At 39.9% G+C, this 18,289-nt stretch overlaps 2 protein-coding genes across 4 annotated transcripts in view; both read right to left on the reverse strand.

The window, feature by feature from the left end:
• LOC130169647 (phosphatidylethanolamine-binding protein 4) overlaps positions 1 to 7,125 on the reverse strand; it is a 49,136-nt gene extending 42,011 nt beyond the window's left edge. Inside the window, exons 1-3 of one of the 2 annotated variants that reach the window (XM_056376546.1) lie at positions 6,999 to 7,125; positions 5,649 to 5,752; positions 5,247 to 5,379 (exon numbers count right to left, since the gene is read on the reverse strand). In XM_056376546.1, the coding sequence (XP_056232521.1) occupies positions 5,247 to 5,379; positions 5,649 to 5,752; positions 6,999 to 7,001 (240 nt within the window). In that variant the 5' untranslated portion in view covers positions 7,002 to 7,125. The remainder of the gene's footprint in view (positions 1 to 5,246; positions 5,380 to 5,648; positions 5,753 to 6,998) is intronic. The other variant, XM_056376547.1, reaches the window with a different exon arrangement.
• Positions 7,126 to 7,208: 83 nt separating this feature from the next.
• On the reverse strand, positions 7,209 to 17,920 carry LOC130169646 (rho-related BTB domain-containing protein 2-like). Of its 2 annotated transcripts, none has more exons than XM_056376543.1 (10): positions 17,627 to 17,920; positions 15,476 to 15,677; positions 15,194 to 15,297; positions 14,914 to 15,099; positions 13,865 to 14,805; positions 13,642 to 13,760; positions 12,799 to 12,949; positions 12,596 to 12,684; positions 11,661 to 11,766; positions 7,209 to 11,124 (listed from the first exon to the last, which is right to left on the reverse strand). In XM_056376543.1, the coding sequence occupies exons 1-10, from the start codon at positions 17,686 to 17,688 to the stop codon at positions 10,919 to 10,921; spliced, it is 2,166 nt and encodes a 721-aa protein (XP_056232518.1). In that variant the 5' UTR covers positions 17,689 to 17,920; the 3' UTR covers positions 7,209 to 10,918. The 2 variants fall into 2 exon arrangements, with proteins under 2 accessions (XP_056232518.1, XP_056232519.1); XM_056376544.1 differs by lacking the exon at positions 17,627 to 17,920 and adding an exon at positions 17,428 to 17,546.
• Positions 17,921 to 18,289: the final 369 nt, after the last annotated feature.

The following is an 18,289-nucleotide window of genomic DNA, read 5'->3' on the forward strand; positions in this document are numbered from 1 at the left end:
CCATTGTCATCTGTAAGAGCATCCCAGAGCTTCCTTAATCTGTTCTTATCCTCCCATTGATAATACAATACATTTTCATGGTAATTGAAATCATATTTTACTCACAGCCACAGAGTAAAAGTATTGCTGCCTACGCGCTTAGACCAAATGTAAGGTGAAGGAATACCATGCTACTGCAGCAACAGGGTACAAAACGGTAGCTTCAAAAAATAAAATAGACTGTCAGTATTCAAATGAGTGCATGGGTGAGTAGAAGGAAGAAGACAGGAAAAGGAGGTGAGAGTTATAGGAAAAATTTAAAAAACAAATACTTCTCATGAGATATATATGTGTCAGGTGCAGTTTCACTTATGCATGAAAGACATTTGCACATATCCTTTTGCCCTCAGTCTTACCAAGTGAGGGCAAAACTGAAACCTTGCAGCGCTACAGTTTGAATGAATAGTTCTGCTTGCACCTGTACTCGTCTGCATGCCACACATGCTTCTCGAGGCGCAAATTATTCTTCTGTGTGAGATTGTGGCTTGAGAGGTTTATTGCCTCTCTTCATTCCCCTGAATATGCATAATCAATCGTACTAGTAGAAGAAGGTTGTAATTCTTTCCTCTTGAGAAGCTTGCATGAATCATATATGCTGTGTAGTAATGGGCAATGACTGAATGGAGCGGGACACGGGTCAGCTTAACATGGTGTTATAATGACAAAGGGGAACATTAGCTAAGGAAATAAACTCTCTGAATCTCAGCCAAACACACTGATTTAATCCAGCAGAGCCAAAAACACCCACCTGATGACAGTGAATATGCAATTAGATGGATATTATAGTACATGCTTCACTTGTTGACCCTCACGGTCATGTAAAGGCTCAAGCAAGTGCCTTGTCTGTTTATCTAAATATACATCCTTGACTCTTCACTGAATAAAGACCTTCGCCTACTGAAAATAAAATCCCTATCTTTGCGCTCTCACATCCCCAACATGAAGACCTATCAGGAATCCTGCATGGGTGGACATGTAGGCTTTCCTAGGAATGACAGGGTCTGCTAGAGAGGAACCCCACCCTCGCTTTCTCCAGCATGCCAACACAGAGGAGAGTGGGCAGCGCTGAGACGGCAGCCTGCCGTGGGCACTGCCAGGCTTAAAGCTGCCCTGTCGTCATCAGAGGCTTGCAGAAAAGAACGCTGAGATTCACCAAAAAAAAAGAGGAGGGGGATCGTTGCATTTAAATCCTCTCTCAACGCCCCCACATGTTTTAGCGAAGCATAAAAATCATTCACAGAGAGAGAGAAAGCGAAAAAGAAAAAGATAGAGGGAAATAGAGAGGAAACAGCTATTAGCAGCAGTAAGCAAGCTCAAGAGATCATAGTGAGGCAGCTCTAATCGCAGTAATGGTTTAAACCCTCATTCCATCCACCAGATGCAAGAAATGTCTACCCAAAAACAAGGCTTTGAAATCCCCCATGTCTAAGAATGTGCCCTGTGGCTATGGTCCTTACTGAAAAAAGAAAAAAAGAAAACAACAACTCCAAAACTGTCTCCACTTTTGGAGCAACTATGAGGTAAAGATAGCTCCTGTGGCCTGTGTTGTTTATGCCAAGAACACCGAGGAAAAATGAACGTGCATGTTATAAAATAATGTATAGAGCATGTTAATGTATATATACTATACGTATATGTCTGTCTACATATATTTCAAAACAGCTGCATAGCAAAGTCACACTATATGCTTTTTTTTATTGGTCTTGTAAATCATGCTAAAATTAATCTAATCTAATCGCGCTGTTTGCAAAATAAAATAATTCAAAGACTAGACTAGAAAAGCACTATATAAATGCAGTCCATACGTACAGGTAGCACTATGTGACCAAAAGATACATTTTACAATGTTCTATGACGGGCAGATTTGTGGGCTGTAGGCTGACCTCGAAGACAGGATCTATCACAGCACACACATGTGATTTACAAAGTTGGATTCTGACTTTACATATTAATCTTCTGAGTCTAGAAGAAGTTGGTTCCAATTACAGGTTTGGTTCCTTGCTTCTGAGGATGTCTTTGTTCAGATCATTCTCCTGAGACACTATATACAGCAAGGTGTCACTGTAGATCAAACGTAAGAGTTGGTTTGGAAAACCAGTAAGGATGTTATGAGAGCACAGCCCTGGCTCTCATGTTAGAACTGCTGAGAATGTCATTTACAAGGATGAAAGCTTCTTTACTACATCATTATTACCTTTATGTGTCGGGAGTCATTCGTACAGCATCTATGTCAAATATATGAATTTTAGTTGAATCAAATTATATACGAGTGTCTTCTGCCTGTCATTTTGATTGTTTTAACACTTTTTCTTGGTAATGCTGACGTTAACTGATGCTCGTGGTCGCTACCAAAAAAATCCAGAAGTCTGAGACTGGAGCAAGAAGCAAAGGATTTTTTGAGACAAGAAATGTCCTAAATTTTGACTTTATTATAAGGTCACTGTACTGTGTAATTTTGGATATTACAACTAGGCCTATACAGTCATGAAAAGCTGTAGGACTCCAAGGATGGTGATTATTCGTAGCTCTGCATTGGTACAACCCATTTAAATGTTGTTTCAGACAATATCACATTTAGTGGAACAAAACTGGAATCACGCCTATGTTATGCATTCCCCTCAAAACGCATAGCTTTATCATTAAGGTCAAAACTTTTCTTAGTCTATATGGGACAATTATGGTATTTCAAAAACTTCTTCCACAGGAAATGTAGTTGAAGACTGTTTCATTATCTACTGTTTTTCCTTTTAGAGTTCAGAGGTGAATGTATGCGCATATGCATGTTCTCATGTTCTCATTAATTTCCAGTCTTTATTATCACTTCACACTAACTTTATTTATCAGATTAAGTCATGTTTTTAGTCAGTTTAGTAACGTTAGCCAATACATGTCCCACTTGTATCGAACTGTAGATGCTCTTGAGGCATCTGAGTGTAATCAGGGCTTCTAAAAATGCTTCATTAAGACACGTGCCAGGTTTTACTCACACATAAGTTCAAGTGGTGAATCGTTGCTCTGAAGTTTGGACACAGAAATCTGCAGTTTCTGTGGCCCTTTGCTTTTGTTTTTGGTCATGAGCACCTATTTAGAGGCGTTTTTATGGGACTACTGCCCATTGCGCTCCATTACAATTACTCAGCAGGCATGCATCCCGTCCCAGTAATGAAGTGGGTGTTACAGTGGGTGGATTTGAGCCTGAACGGCCACTATTCTGTATTCCTGCTACTGGGTACAAGGGCTGAGTGGCAAAGAATAGCAGCAACACTGGCAGCATGGCACAGTGACAGAAAGCGTGGTGGACCAGCAGACCAGCCACAGAACCACAGGCAACAATCCGAGCCTTCAATAGTGCGTTTGCTTAAGTGTCAGGAGAAATGGAGAATTACATTTCAAAGCCCAGTAAATAAAGTTTGTATTGATTTAATCTAACATGTAATCTGTTTTGTTGTCTAGCACTGATTCTGGCAATAAAAGAGAATCATGTAAGACAGCATTACAGATAATACGACCATAGATCAAAGGGAGTTTGAGCAAGAGAAGGGCAATAGATCATGTTCAAGCTAGACTGCTTAGCTGTGGAATTCATAAACTAGCTCCTAAATCGAGGTGGCTTTCAATTTTAGTTTTCAATTTACAGATATAAGATTTGGTGTGATTCCATTGTCAACTTCAGCAGGGGTTCTGAGGACTGGGAAGTGTATCTCTCTCAATCTGTCGCTCAACAATAAAACTACACAGAAGATGGCTCAGTGAGACATACACATATAAATAAATGAATACTACACGGATCATGTGAATGAATCTCTGTCATGATTCTATGTCTGGCACAAGTATTTAGATGAACAGACATTCAAGCCCTACTTCATGTTCTGTCAACCCATCTTCCAAACTTGTTTCTCTTTTCAGTTCATGTGGCATCAAAGGTATTTAGGGGCTGTTCTGTTAAAGCCACAGTCTTCTTAAAAGCATTTCCAGTGCTCCTTTAATGTCATCAGCTAAAAACATTCTGACACTGAATTTTTTTTTTGCAATCTTTTACATCAAATTTATCTAAAATTTTAACACTACGCTCAAACTCTAAACAGTAGTTTTAATGTATTACTTTGGATTTCAGCCTCCAGTCATTTTGATAAATGAATCATAACTAGTGATCTATGTTTCTCATTCTGCTTTGTCTTACAGTTACTGTGATTTTAAACTTGAGTAAAAGTTATTTTGTTATTAAACTTGGTTTGCCATTAAAGAAAAGTGTTTCATACACTGATTCTCTGAAGCATGCACTGCTTTGTTTGCTGTCTGCTGCAGTTCATTCTAATAACTGCAACTGACACCAAACTGAGGCTGGAGATTCATTGTCTGTAATGTCACCGGTATGATTAGAGTTTTTACCCATCAAACCTGGGCTATTATTAGTTACTGAATTAAGGATGCCAATGACAGCATTACAAACTTTACAATGTATGTTATCTGACATTCTGAATAGTATGAACTACAAATGTAGATACTACATAACTGTGGTTTAACACAATTTTTCATCGAGTGGCTTATGAGTATGATGTGCTAGCACCCCACTCTGGTGGTACAGATTACTACAGTGAACCAGTAATCTGTACCGGTAATGCAGATACTAGAAGGTGACAAAGACGCTTAAAACTGAAGAGTAACCTGACATTAAAATTGTTAATGATTAGTTGTTTTTTTGTTTTTTTGTTTAATATTCTGCCAAATACTGTGAACACTTTGTTTCTTGTGAGAGTAACCCATGGCCTGCTCTGTTGAGGTTGAGATGCTGTCTGTTTAATCCATTACTGCACTCTAGTGTCAAAAATAAGCATGTGCATGTTTGCCAAATATCATATTTCAGATCCCTTTTTCTGAGGTATAATACATATAGTTCTGTTTAATAAGGGTAGAGGAATGATAAGCTGATACGAAGATATGAGGATTTCCTATTGAAAACTTCCTAAAATCAGTATGTAGCTTTAATGTGCAGATGTACCGATGCACGTCAGGTTTTTTGTGCCCTGTGACGGTTCAGTTTACTATTAAAAAAGAAAATGTGGGTAATATTCTTTTTTAATAACCAGCAGAGATAGAATTATAATCAATGCACTCTACAGTACAGGCTCTATAGTACTATTTGATTACTCTGACACCCCCAAAACAAACAAACAACATAAAATCACTGACACACACACATCTCTTACCTTGTGGGCTCCAGAGAAGTAAATCTGTGGGGCTTTCCAAACTGTGCTGACTTTCTCTCTGACTTCCCGGCCCTTTGGAATTATGAGGCATTCGTCGACGTCCAGCTCCGGATAGATCACTTCTAGTCCCCCACTTTATTTAAGAGAGATAAAAGCTGAAACTCATTCTACATAATTTTGTATTACATTCTGTACTGTACATTCTGTACCAACAGGCTCAAAGCCTGATATAAACATTGTCAATTTACTAAAAATGTTCAAATACTGCCAACACTTAGTGAGAAAAACAAGCTTCAGATCAGGTTCTTCTGTCTCTGCCATGTTGATTTCGTGTGGTACGGTTTACCTGCCATTGCCATTAGATTATGATTACAGCTCTCTGAAGCATTATGATCTACTTACTGACAGAAAGAAGAATCCAGGGAGCTCAGGGTGTCCGGTGTTGCTTCCACATGGAAAAGCCCCAAAATGCAGGCACGTAACATCAAAAATGACACTGGTGCAGCCTGCAGGAGAACAGCACTTAGTCAGGCATGAAGAAATTGTTTTCAACAAATAAATTAAGCTGAGGAATTGTTTTAGTTTTGGACTCTGTTACATTCAAATAGTATTGTTCTTTTGCCAAGCAGTATACTGTAGTCGACCTGTCTATACTGACAGGCCGGTAGAAGAGTGTCACACTATTTCATTTCTAATCTGTCAAGCAGTAAATAAAAATTGTGTTTGCCAGTGATGTAAAGTATCTGTTATTGAAGTGATGAGTTATAGCGCTAGTGTAGGCATGCAACTATTAATCAGTTTCATGATTAACAATGTGTCAAATATGTTGTCGATAAATTGACTAATTGTTGGACTATAAAATGTCAGAAAATACTTTAAAATACTAGATACAAGATCCTAGAACAAAAGATGACTCCTTCACGGAGCTTGTCTGAACTCCAAGCCAAACGTTTTTGAAAATAATACAATGTAAGACAAAGAAAAGATGAAACCTTAACATTTGAGAGGCTGGAATCAGAATATTGTCGACAGTTTTCCTTGAAAAATTACACAAATGATTAAGCAATTATCAGGATAATTAGTGATCAATTTTCTGTTGGGTGCCCTAATATTTCAGCTGTACTTTGATGTATTTACTTCATTAGGCTGAAAATGTTATGCTACTTTAGGTTTGGTTACATTTCAATACTTGACCTGCTTATGAGACTATGAAGTCTTTTCACCTGTTGTTCAGTGTGGGCCAATCAGAGCTTATGTATACACCTGTCCCCGCCTACACCTGTTGAACCAGGTGACACATCAGCAGCACTACACACGACACTGCTTATGACGAGAAGAATCCTAATTCACCATCAAAAGATAAAAAACACTGGTCTTGAGTTGAATCACTATATAAATCTTTGTCGCGCGTGACACAAATAGGAGGACACGCGCTACACTGCAAAAAAAGAGTGGTACGTGCTACATACGTGCTATATTTAAACGTAACTTGGCTAAGTTCCAGAGACCTTTTATGCCATGTCACTATTTTCAAACTTCAGGATATATGACAAATTACACGTGACCCATTTCACACGAGAAGGACATTTTAGAAGATTTTTTTTTTTTTGTAACAAGCATAAGTTTAGCCTTCACTTGTTTTAGCTTGTTTATATTTATGCAGTGTATTAGGTTACATGACGACATGGTGGCCGACAATTTGTCAAGTGAACAGACATTAAATAAAACTGTAGAAGACTGCATTGATATTACCATCTCAGAAGTTGTCCACCTGTGTTTTTCAGCTGGTTTTTCAGCTGGTTTCTTCAGCTGGTTCAGACGCTGTCGTTGCTGCCGCCTCTGCGCAGTGGAGGATCCTACTGAGTATGAGATGAGGCTGCAAAAGTTTCATATGACACAACTATAAAAGGTTTAAAAAAAAAAAAAAAAAGACTGGCGCCATACCCAAACTGCACACGTTGCTCCTTTTTTTTTTTTTATTTAGTAAATATTACTTACACATTTTCAAGAACACATGCTACAGAATTTCAGATTTACAGCTCCTAAACAATAAAAACAGCTCTTGAGAACAAAAATACCTGATGACTAAGGAAAATGTCATCTAGGCTTTGAACACTGAGAAAACATTCAAGTTTTTTTTTCTTTTCATTTATTGTTTTTTTATTTAATTTTCAACCATTTCTGAACAAGGCCTCTTAAACTATGCAGTAGTGATTGTGCAGCATATATAATATATTCCTGGTGCTGCTAAAGCTCCCTTTGGTTTGTGCTTCTCTGCAGCGGTGATATTAGCACCCAAACGTATGGAAAAGGGCCCCGGTGACTTTGTAATTTATGATCTAATCTTTTTTTTTTCTTTTTTTTTTACCTGATGTTGTCTACCTAACTAATGATGTTGCAATACCATCTAATGCAATTTGAATAGAACCTGGTGCTACAAAGCAGTGCAAGTTTGTAGTTTCAAAGTCAGACATTTCAGTGTGCATAGTACAAAAACAGTACCTACTTAAACTATGCAATAGCTTGTATCAATTGCTATGCCAAGTCTGATTTGCAAGTCATCCCACAGTTTTTATTTACATGTTTGAGTTAGACTCTAACTTCCAATGGCCACACTGTCTCAGCATTTTGTAACTATGCAGACTCCAAAAATGGAGCTTATTAGCATAAAGCAGCTTTAAAATAATAAAACAAAATTGAAATCCCTGCATTCATTTCATAGTTAATGTCATAAATTGATGGTTTGTCATTGTGTTAGTCTAATGTGGCCTTGATGATCAGAGTCTTTAATTAGTTTTGTGTTTTGGCTTTAAAACGACATAAACCCTACGCAGTGTTCAAACTGAAGCACAATCATCGGACTCCTCAAATCACACACTGACTGATTGCTTTACATCCAAATTATGAATTATGTACATTTACAAATACACACACAGCCTAGGGAGCACCATGGTAACTTAACATATAGCAAACAAACTAGTAACCATAGTAACACTACTTTACATTCGATACCATACACTACACTGTACATTAAGGCATGAGGTGTTGTTGATGCAAAACAGCAGTAGATTCAGTGAGAAATGCAATGCACTGAGGAATGAAATGCATGTCTATGAACTTTGTCATTCACACCACCAAGGCAAATGATAACAATTATAACAATATAGACCTGGTGTTAAACTATTATAATAAACATATATTTGGTGAGATCAAATAAATAAATTAATTTATGAATAAATGAAAACATTCAGAATTAGAATAAAGCTGACTCTAAAAGAGTGCAATGCTCCTGCTGGCTCATCCCTCTGCCTAATGTCTGACCATGTATGCCAAAAGATTTGAACTATTATGATATCCAGAATGACAGTTCCTATGTTTCATTAGCAATAGACAAAATTAATGTAATTGCTACTGCTTAGAGCACCAGCACCATCACTTATATATAGCTTACACTTTAAATGACAATGAATCAACTTCATCTATTTTGCCGTGAGCCCTGTTCATGCAGTGTAGTTAGGTCAGGAGTTATTACAAGCAAGAAATTGGTTTTGTCACTGAATTGTTTTATACCACTTAATCATTTGAAGCTCTTTGTTGGGCTCTATCTAATATCTGTCTAGTCAACAACTGTATGGAAAAGTATAACCAATCATATGCAGAATTAAAGCAAGCCTTTCTTTAACATGTGCTGCAAAGCAAATGCTGCAATCAGAATTTACTCTTTTGATAACAATGGTGAGTTTATGAATGTACCATAAGTCTTTATAATGTAAGTTATATAAACATGTGTCTACTTTGCACTGTAATCCTATTTTACTATTAGTCAACTATTCATTTGAACTGCCTGTAATTTGCATGTATACTACAGTATATAATAGAAGTTACTCGAGGTCAGCACGATGAGTATTCAGTTATTTTCAACAACAGTTTGTAGCTGCACAGTAACTAAATGCAAGTCGGATAAGTCAAGTCTATATTCAGTATATGTATTACTCAGTAATACGGTATGAGTCTTCTCACTGCCTGCAGTGCACAATATTAGGAAAATGCACATTAGTGTGATGCAAGTTACTTGCAGTTCATCTATTTTTTTCTACAATTTACAATACTACCCATCTTCACTGAGCACCATGCTTACAAATCCAAATAATGCTGCAGTCCATCCTACAATCAGGTAGATGACAATCTTGAACATATACTGTGAGGTGTGCAAAACAAATCAAGAAAATGATTTGATTTAAACCTCCTCACAACTTTTTTTTTTTTTTTTTTTTAAACATCTTAAACATCATGGTCTCGTATCTTCCCCAGTTCCTTTTTTAAAATTTGCGGCAGCGTGTCATGACACCATACTGTCTTTAGTGCCGTTCACCAGGATCCTGCTACTGGAGGTTTTTGTGTGTGTCTCTGTGGAGAAGAGTCCAGAAAGTGCTCGAGGTGTGTAAGAGAATATGGATGACTTCACCCAGGCATGAGGAAGCCTCTTGCATGTACAAGTCTCACACAGCCAACTGCAGACAGTCAAGGGGCATCCTCTGATCAACTAAGATAAATCTCTAAAGGCCAAATCATCACCAGTGACAGATGCGTCAAACGCCACCGTCACAGAGGAATGGTAATGTATATGTCGTCGCTTCAGCTCTGGAAATGCTGCTATTGGTTCTGAGATGTGTAGTTTTCCAGGATGACAGTGAACATGCTAATGGGACCATTCAATGTAAATCTGAAAGACTTAGGAAACATGTGTGCCAACAAGCCTCATCAAGCAACACATCGGAAATAATATGATCTGGTTTGTTTTTGCTGGCATTTTACAGAAAATACAGATATTTTCCTTGATTTGGGATCTCTTGTGTCTCAGGACACTGAATGCATTCATGTAAACTAAAGCCCTTTTGTGACAAGAGGCCACAAATCACAAGATCACAATACTTAAATGCGGAGTGTGTTCAGACTCACGTCACTTTTAGCTGTGCAAGCTGTACACAAACATTCAAAAACAGAATGACTGTACAAAAATAAAACTTGCCAGTATTTTCATTTATGCATACACGATCGTAGTCAGCATGGTTAGAGTGAATGACTTCAGTAATTGATTCCTGGCTATACTATTGTTACATCCTGTTGATGAGATCATACTGTACACATAGTTTGGTAGATTGTACAAACACTTAAGGGCAAAGTGTTATATCTCTGAGACTTAAGTTCTGTGTTGAATTGCTGGTTGTTGCAGCTGATAAGCAGCACTTGGTTATCAGTTCAGGTTTATTGATGATAATTATGATCATAGGTGGAAAGTTCTGTGCCAGCAGAAACCTACTTTTAAAACTTAAAACTCAGATGTTGAAACATATAAACAATCAGTGTGAGTTGTTATTTGCGCCAGTTACACTGTGCCATTTGTCAGTGAGGTTCATATCACTGAGGTTTGAGTCTCATGTACACCGAGCTAAAAATATAAGGAACAAAACTCAACTGTAACTGCCAGATTGAGCTGACCTTGCGAACCTGGAGGAGTGCCGTTTGACTGCAGAGGCAAACAAACAGGAGGAGAAACTGTGTGCCTGAATAATTGGGGCGTACCTAGTCAGCAGTGCTTATCTTCTTTTGTATCTTTTACAACTCGCATCCACATTGATGTACTCCAGAGTGGACCTGGCCTTACCACTTGGTCAGATGACAGCGGATGAGCCAGAAGATGGAGAGTTTGAGTTAGGGGAGGAAGGGAGGTTCCAGAAGAGCCACTTGCGTTTACATTGCCGTCTCTGGTACAGGTAGTCCTCCTTGTCGCGCTCTTTGCGTGCTCTTTGGTAGTGGTCATCCTCTTTAAGATACCACACAGGTGGCCAGCGATGTTTCTCAAAGTATTCTTGGTTTTCTGCATCAGAACAATCTGTTTTAGGAAAATGCTATGTAGAAGGCAGCACATGTCAGTTGGAACAAAAAGATTTAAGTTATATTTGCTTATTTTCCACAGTATTTTATTTTACATATTGTATAGATTGTTCAAATTATACTTTAATATAGAAACCCAACCTTAATTCCCATCATGTGCGACAGCTTAAATAGCAGCATTCATAATGATAAAGGTGGGTAATTATTGATTCTGCAACATTATAGTACAATTACTTCTTTTTGTTCATTGATCAAACCAGTCCAGCATAGGCAGTAACCATGGTGTTTGGGAATCCTTGACTATTTCTGAAGCACTACAAACTAAATATCAGTCATACTCCAGTGGAATGGGTCCACTGACCATCTGTCTTTAAAGCCCATTAAACTGGGTTTTTATTTCACGCTGCCGTGTTCCAAGACAAACAAGTCTTCGTGTAACGCAACACCTGAGGGACTTTGTTGCCAAACTGTATGTCAGGTTGGTGTTTAGTATGAACAAGTGTATCACATGTGTTTTACCTGTAGACTTGGACTTCATGTCTCGGGGAAACTTGCGGCAGACACTGTTGTAGTTGGTGCAGATGTGGTGAAGACACCAGCCAGTGAGCTGCTGGGCACCATGGAACTGTCAACATACAAAATCATTATTTGTCATTTTTTGGTTTGTGAACCATTTTTGTGCATGACCAGCGTTGTTGTGGGGTTTTTACTGTTGGTTTGGATGCAGACGTCTCTTTATTTGAAACTGAAATGGGCAGCACTAAAAAGCGACAGTCATTAATGCATAAATGAAAAATAAATTATTTTTATTTCAATTTTATATTTATATTTGATAAGAGTACAGTTGACATTTTAGGTAGCTAATTTTAGAAACTTGGCATTATCATAGAAAGTGAGAAAGTACAGCTGAAGGTGACACAGTACTAAGCCTCTGGTGTCCCCCAGACACTGGGCTCCTCTATAGGATTAAGTATAAAAAATGAAGGAAACAACTAAAGGCCCTTTCCATTTCAATTTAGATTTTTGTGCTTTAGTTGTGCATATAATCAATGTAATTAGTAATTAATCAAACTGCTACAAAAGGAGCATGTAGCCCCCGGAGGATATTTGCTTGGTTGGTAATCCAGCCTTGCATTTGACACTGATGAGCTGGAGCTGAAGTGAAACTACTGAACCAGAAGCACATCTGCGCCTGAATGATGAGATACACTATAGTCCTGAACCTGACTCCTATGTCCTAAAAGTCCAATGCCTCAAAGATCCTTTGCCATTAATTTTGCCAAATAGCTGACTTGCACTCTGAGAGACTGCACTTCTGACTCTTCTCCACTTCAGTGCCTCCAGAGCAGTTCTCCCTGAGAAATGCCCTCATTATAAAAATACAATTGACCAACGCATTATGTGAGTGCTTTACTTGCTGTCCTTGTTTTGAGATGATTGACAGGTCACGCTACCTGGGCCATATCCAAGTACACCAGCACATCTCCATCAATGTCGGCCCCCATCATCGCTGCCTCTGTCAATACTGTTACTGTGTAGAGTTCTGAAAGAGACATAAAAGGGGGTCATTATAGGCACTGACTTAGAAACACACACAATGGTTTTGTGTAATACAATCCTGTGGTTTGCAGGGTAATAACTATATCAAATGTAATACCTGTAAGTGCAACCAGGTGGGGGAGGCAAAGACGATTGGCAAGAACAATAAGCTCCATTGCATCCAAGTCAGGCCGAGAACAAAACCGCCCCGTGTAGAGATATTCTAGCACAGCCCTCATACAGCTGCGAGTTGTATTGGGAAACAACACCTTAGAAACAGGAACATGTGGCAGTCACGTCTTTGGACCCAAGGCGTTTGTTGTGTTTTGCATTTAACAGAAAAGTGAGAAGAAATCTACTTTTCACTTTTGTGTTTATATGATGTAATGAAAATAAAATGAAAGAAAATTTGGTTATTTTTTAAATTTCGACTTAATCTACAGCAACAACAGAAAAATCATCATGCGCCTGATAATTGATGAGTTCAAATCTATCTTTGTAGAACCATATGACGATTTCGATTATTTGAAATGACAGTATCTAAATCTCAAACTGCATTAGTATTTTATTATCTTTCGGTAGTATTAAGGTAGAAAAGCAAAAGGAGCTGAGCTAACAGAACCACAGTATGTTTGGATCACAGAAGCCACTGTAATTGTATTACAACAGACCTGCAATCCTCTAATTAAATTATACTCTGTACACAGACCACGTAGTTCATTGGTGCACGCCTTGGGGCAGTAGATGTATTGATCTCTGCTACAATAGTGTGCTTTGTGTAATTATAAAATAATTACATTTTAAATGCTACTGCTTTATAAATCGACTGGCAATAAGAACACCAGTGGAAATTATTAACAACGTGGAATAAATGTTTTACCCAGCACTGACTTTGGTCTGTACTTGAGCCCTGTTGGTTTTATTTCACACCCCAATAAACCACTGATGTAAGGAGACTTACCTCTTTGGTGCAGCTCTCCACAAAAGGCCCGCCAAACATAGCTGCCATCCAGTCACAACTAGAGATGAGTAGAGGCTTGTGAGCCATGATCGTCCCATCGTCTAGCTTGAATATTACATCTGCAATACAGAGGTGAGACACTGGTAGCACCTTACTCACACCTGCATCCAGTGTATTTCAAGCAGAACACATGAACAAACATGGTGTAATGATTTCCACTCACCAGAAAAGGTGCCTTTAGCCAAGCACTCTTTGACTCTGTTTGTGCGCCGTACATGGAAGGCTTTGGTGATTTCTTGGTTCATGAAGGCTTCATTGTTAAGTATGTTTGCCACCATCATCCGCAGGTCAAAGACCTCCAGCAGCTCAGCAATGTGTGCAATGTGCATTAGCTCTTTCTCATTCTCGTCTAGCTGACCTGTGTACAGGTAGCGAAGTACTGCCCGGAAAGGACCGAGCTGCATGGACTGGTCCATGTGCACTACAGTCATGGGCCTGGGGCTGTATGTTAGAGGGTCATCTACCAGCTCTTCCTGGATGCTAACGAAGGCTCGGCTCCACGAGGAGAGCAGCCTGCCCCTTCGGCCCCCCTCAGAGTCTTTCAAGGTCCCATCGCTAGTGCAGGCCCTCAGGTTGGCCCTGTCTCCATCATCGCTACTCTCGCAAACATCAAAGCTAGCAGCACGCATCAGCAGCTCTCGGCCAGAGAGAGGACCACGAGGGGGCCTTTCAGTCTCCTCCGTTTGCGTGTCCATAATAAAGAGGTCGTAGAACTTTGAAGAGGATGTCGCCAAGTATATCTTGTGTGCAAAGATTTTCTGTCGCTCCTGCAAAACCAGAATGACGTCAGCACAGTGTGGGTCCTCCAGGAGGCCGACTGGATGCTCCTCTGTGGTGGTTGGGGGAGGAGGCACAGTGATTATAGGTGGGGGAGGTTTCGGTGGCAGGAAGGGCGCCTGAAGGAGAGGCCGCTGCACATTTCTGAGGTGAGATTTCCAAAACTGCAGGTGGCGGCGAGAGATGAGCGCAGCTCGGATAGCATTATCAAAGACGTCCTTGACTCCGAATTGAGCAACAACACTGGTTTCATAATACGGCACTCCCAACTCTTTGGCCACCTCCCGGCCTCTCTCTGGAGGAAGAATCTCATTCGATTTAATGGGTCTGAAAAAGAAGAAAAGATATCAAAAGCAATTCAGAGTGAATCAAAACAAATCTCAAACAATCTCTTGAAAATTTCAAATTCTTGCATTCAAACTTAAGTCCCACTACCTAGCTAAAGGCCTCCGTGCCCTGTTCACTGCCTCCAGGTCAGCATAGCGCAGGTCCAGCTGACAGCCCACCAAGATGACAGGAGCACGGGGGCAGAAGTGCTTAATCTCAGGGTACCACATGGTCTTCACGTGGTACAGAGAGTTGGGATTGGCAATTGAGAAGCACAGTACCACCACATCAGACCTGAAGGGACGACGCAGGACAAATAAATTCTCTGAACTCTGACAACACCAGAGCATGTGCTGGTAGACTAACACAGAATCTTATAGTATCTCACCTGCCATATGCAAAACGCCGATCCTTATGATGGTCACCAAAAGTATCCCAGAGCCGAAGGGACACGCTGACATCATCCACTACATCTCTGGAGCGCTCTAATACCTAAGAAGAGATAACACATTCATGCATATTTAACCACCAGTTTCTGTAAATTGCTAGTGATTGATTGCAAAGCTAAAAAGGTACATATGATTTACTCATAAATTGAATCTAGTCCAGGGATTATATTTTTTAAAAACATGCAGGTAATCTTTGTAAAGCTATGAGCTTGCATACTCACCTCCTGGCATACTCTGTACTGATCAATTGCCCAAACCGTGGGCACATGAGTAGCGAGTAACTGGTATTGAGTCAGTGTGGCATTGCAGGCCCGGGCGCAGATAAGGCGGGTCTTTCCAACTGCATTGTCTCCTACCACCACACACTTGATAGTTTCAACGTTTGGCCTCTCATAGTCCATATCAGAATCTGTCAACTGGGACCTGTCCAAATAAAAAGGAGCACGGAGAGCTTCATCAGCACCAGAAATCCTAAACTATTGTCCTGAACAGTACAGGAACATGGATCGATATGGATATTAGACACTGTGACTACTCCTTATCATCTGCACTGCTTTTTCTGCCTGCAGAGCTATCAATGGATGGGCTCGTGACGTCCCTGTGCCCATTCACAAGTTCCCTGTCCTTGTTCCTGATATAGCAAAAAATTTAAAGGGACAAGCAAACAAAGAGGGGGCACTTTAAAATAAAAGGAGTTTACAACAGCCCTGTACTGCAAAATGACACAACTATTTTCATCACTTTAGTTCAATTTAAAAGGGAAAAGCACATCCGGTTTCAAAACAATTACCCATTTCAAAATAAACAGTTTGTCCTCTATGGGTTAATCAAGGCTGATACAATCCTTTTCACATATTTCTGTAATCCCATCACCTTCTGCAAACCTAAAATACTTTTCCCTGTTTGCGGTTCCTATATTACAATCCTAACAACCCTGACTTAAAGCTTAGCTTCAATCAACACAGCCCTTATTCATAGCAATGAATATTAGAAAACTGACACGCACAAATACGAATTCATTAGATGAAATGGAGGGAATAGGTAAACAGACTATTTCTGTCTCTTGAAAATGGTGGCTGATGATTTAGGTACCCGGGCTGGTTTCCTTGGGAACTGTAGTCTGTGTCTCTGTGTGTCACTGCCTGTATCAGACAATCTTTCATGTACTATACTGACAACAATTTTTCATTTTATTCTACAAAAAGCAGCAACATTTAAACATGATAGTAGACACTGTGGTCATCAAATGTCATACTAGTGTAGTTGTCTTATTTCACTTTTACTAATTTGTGCCACCACTGCACACAGGACATCAAACTCTGTGTACTGAATATCCATGGGTCCCAAACTTAGTCACGTCTTGTTTGACTCCCAGATCCAGAGCCTATGTGTTTAAATACCACACCACCATTTGAGTTTTGCGTCAGCATCTCCACCCCTCCCCTTGAAACAGTTACTGCACTGGGAACCTTTGATCAGAATAGTCATTCATATTTATAAACTCAGACACTGCAATCTTCTTATGAATGAGATCAGCTAAACCTGGTGTCCCTGAGCCTGCCTGGACCCCAAGGACCCCACTAGAAAGACACAACTGCCCCTGTTTTCACTATGATTCCTAAAGCATCACTATTGGTCACCTACTCTACAACCAAAGGTCTGACTCTCTGATGACGCGACACAACGAGAAAACAGTATCTATCTCTTATAGCAAGAATCTTATATTCTGATTTATACAGTGATCTAAAGATTACTACCACGGGCTACGATGATTTTTTTCCCCCTAACGGTCACTTGCAGTTCGCAGCCATTCATGAAATCAATCTTTCATTGACTCCCCTATCTGCATCCCTGTAGGCTAGGTATATATATATATATACATAAGTAGGCTATATCTATTTATATATGTATATATAAACATCTGACAGTCTGACCTTAGGCTGGGCCTGTATGACACAATAGAGATACACCGCCTCTAATAGCCTATTGCTCATTCCCGTTACAGTCTACACTGCGCAACTATCGAATTAATTAATCATTTTTGATATGGTCAGATATTCTATATAAGCCCTACAGCGCCTTCGGTCTATCCTCTTGCATACATCGCCATTAAATAAGCTTGCAGCTTCAGTTATCATCCATAACAAAGATGATAAAATTGTGCATATCCTACCAGAAGGACCGAACAGTCCCTCCACCACCGAGACACTAGTCATGAGGCTCTGCTGCATTACACGTTATGTAACACCCCGTCGCTGACTCTTGAGCCTGTTTATCTGGCTCAGTGTTCATCGCAAAACCAGCGAATGGGTAATAAAAAACCAGTTTGAGTCCCCTGCAGGATATGTGTCATTTCCCCCTCCCCCCCTTACCGCAACATAAGGAAGTGCTGCATCGGGCTGGTCGATGAACGAGATAAAAAGCAGGGCTCCATCGGATGCGGCTTGCACCTGACGGCAGCTCGTATTTAACTTCATCTTCAAGGAAGGGTGAACGAGGCTTGAAAATAGGCGGCCGACCGCAGATGATTCAGGAGAAGTCCTCTGGATCAGTGCGATAAGTCCGATCGCATTGCCAAAAATACGAAGGCTGATCTGGAGCCTGTCGGTGCGTTGCAGAGCTGCAGCTCTGACCGTCATGGAACCACCTCCACTTACTGTAAGGCCTCCGTAGCTAATAATAGGCAGGCGCACCGACGAAAAAAAACCCATTCATTACAAAACACTGATCCACTTTAAAGTCGCACAAATCCCATTCCACGTCTCCTAAGCAGCCTAGATAGACTGGCCTGCAGTCCAGCACTTGTCAAAATCTCTCCCTTAAAAGAATCTGGATCGTACTTTGCACACTTGTTTATGTTGTGGGTTTGATCAAATACATCATACACCCATCATGCACTCAGGCCGACTTACATAAAGTTTGCACAGTTTTGCAGTACAGACGTCAGAATGAAAAATCACTTCCCTTAAGCGATAATTGATAGTGTTGTATCCAGGAGAGTTTGCACTATGTTTTCAGTTAGGACAGGTGGAACT

The sequence above is a fragment of the Seriola aureovittata genome, chromosome 5 (genome assembly GCF_021018895.1).
Source record: "Seriola aureovittata isolate HTS-2021-v1 ecotype China chromosome 5, ASM2101889v1, whole genome shotgun sequence".
In the NCBI taxonomy this organism is placed as follows: domain Eukaryota; kingdom Metazoa; phylum Chordata; class Actinopteri; order Carangiformes; family Carangidae; genus Seriola; species Seriola aureovittata.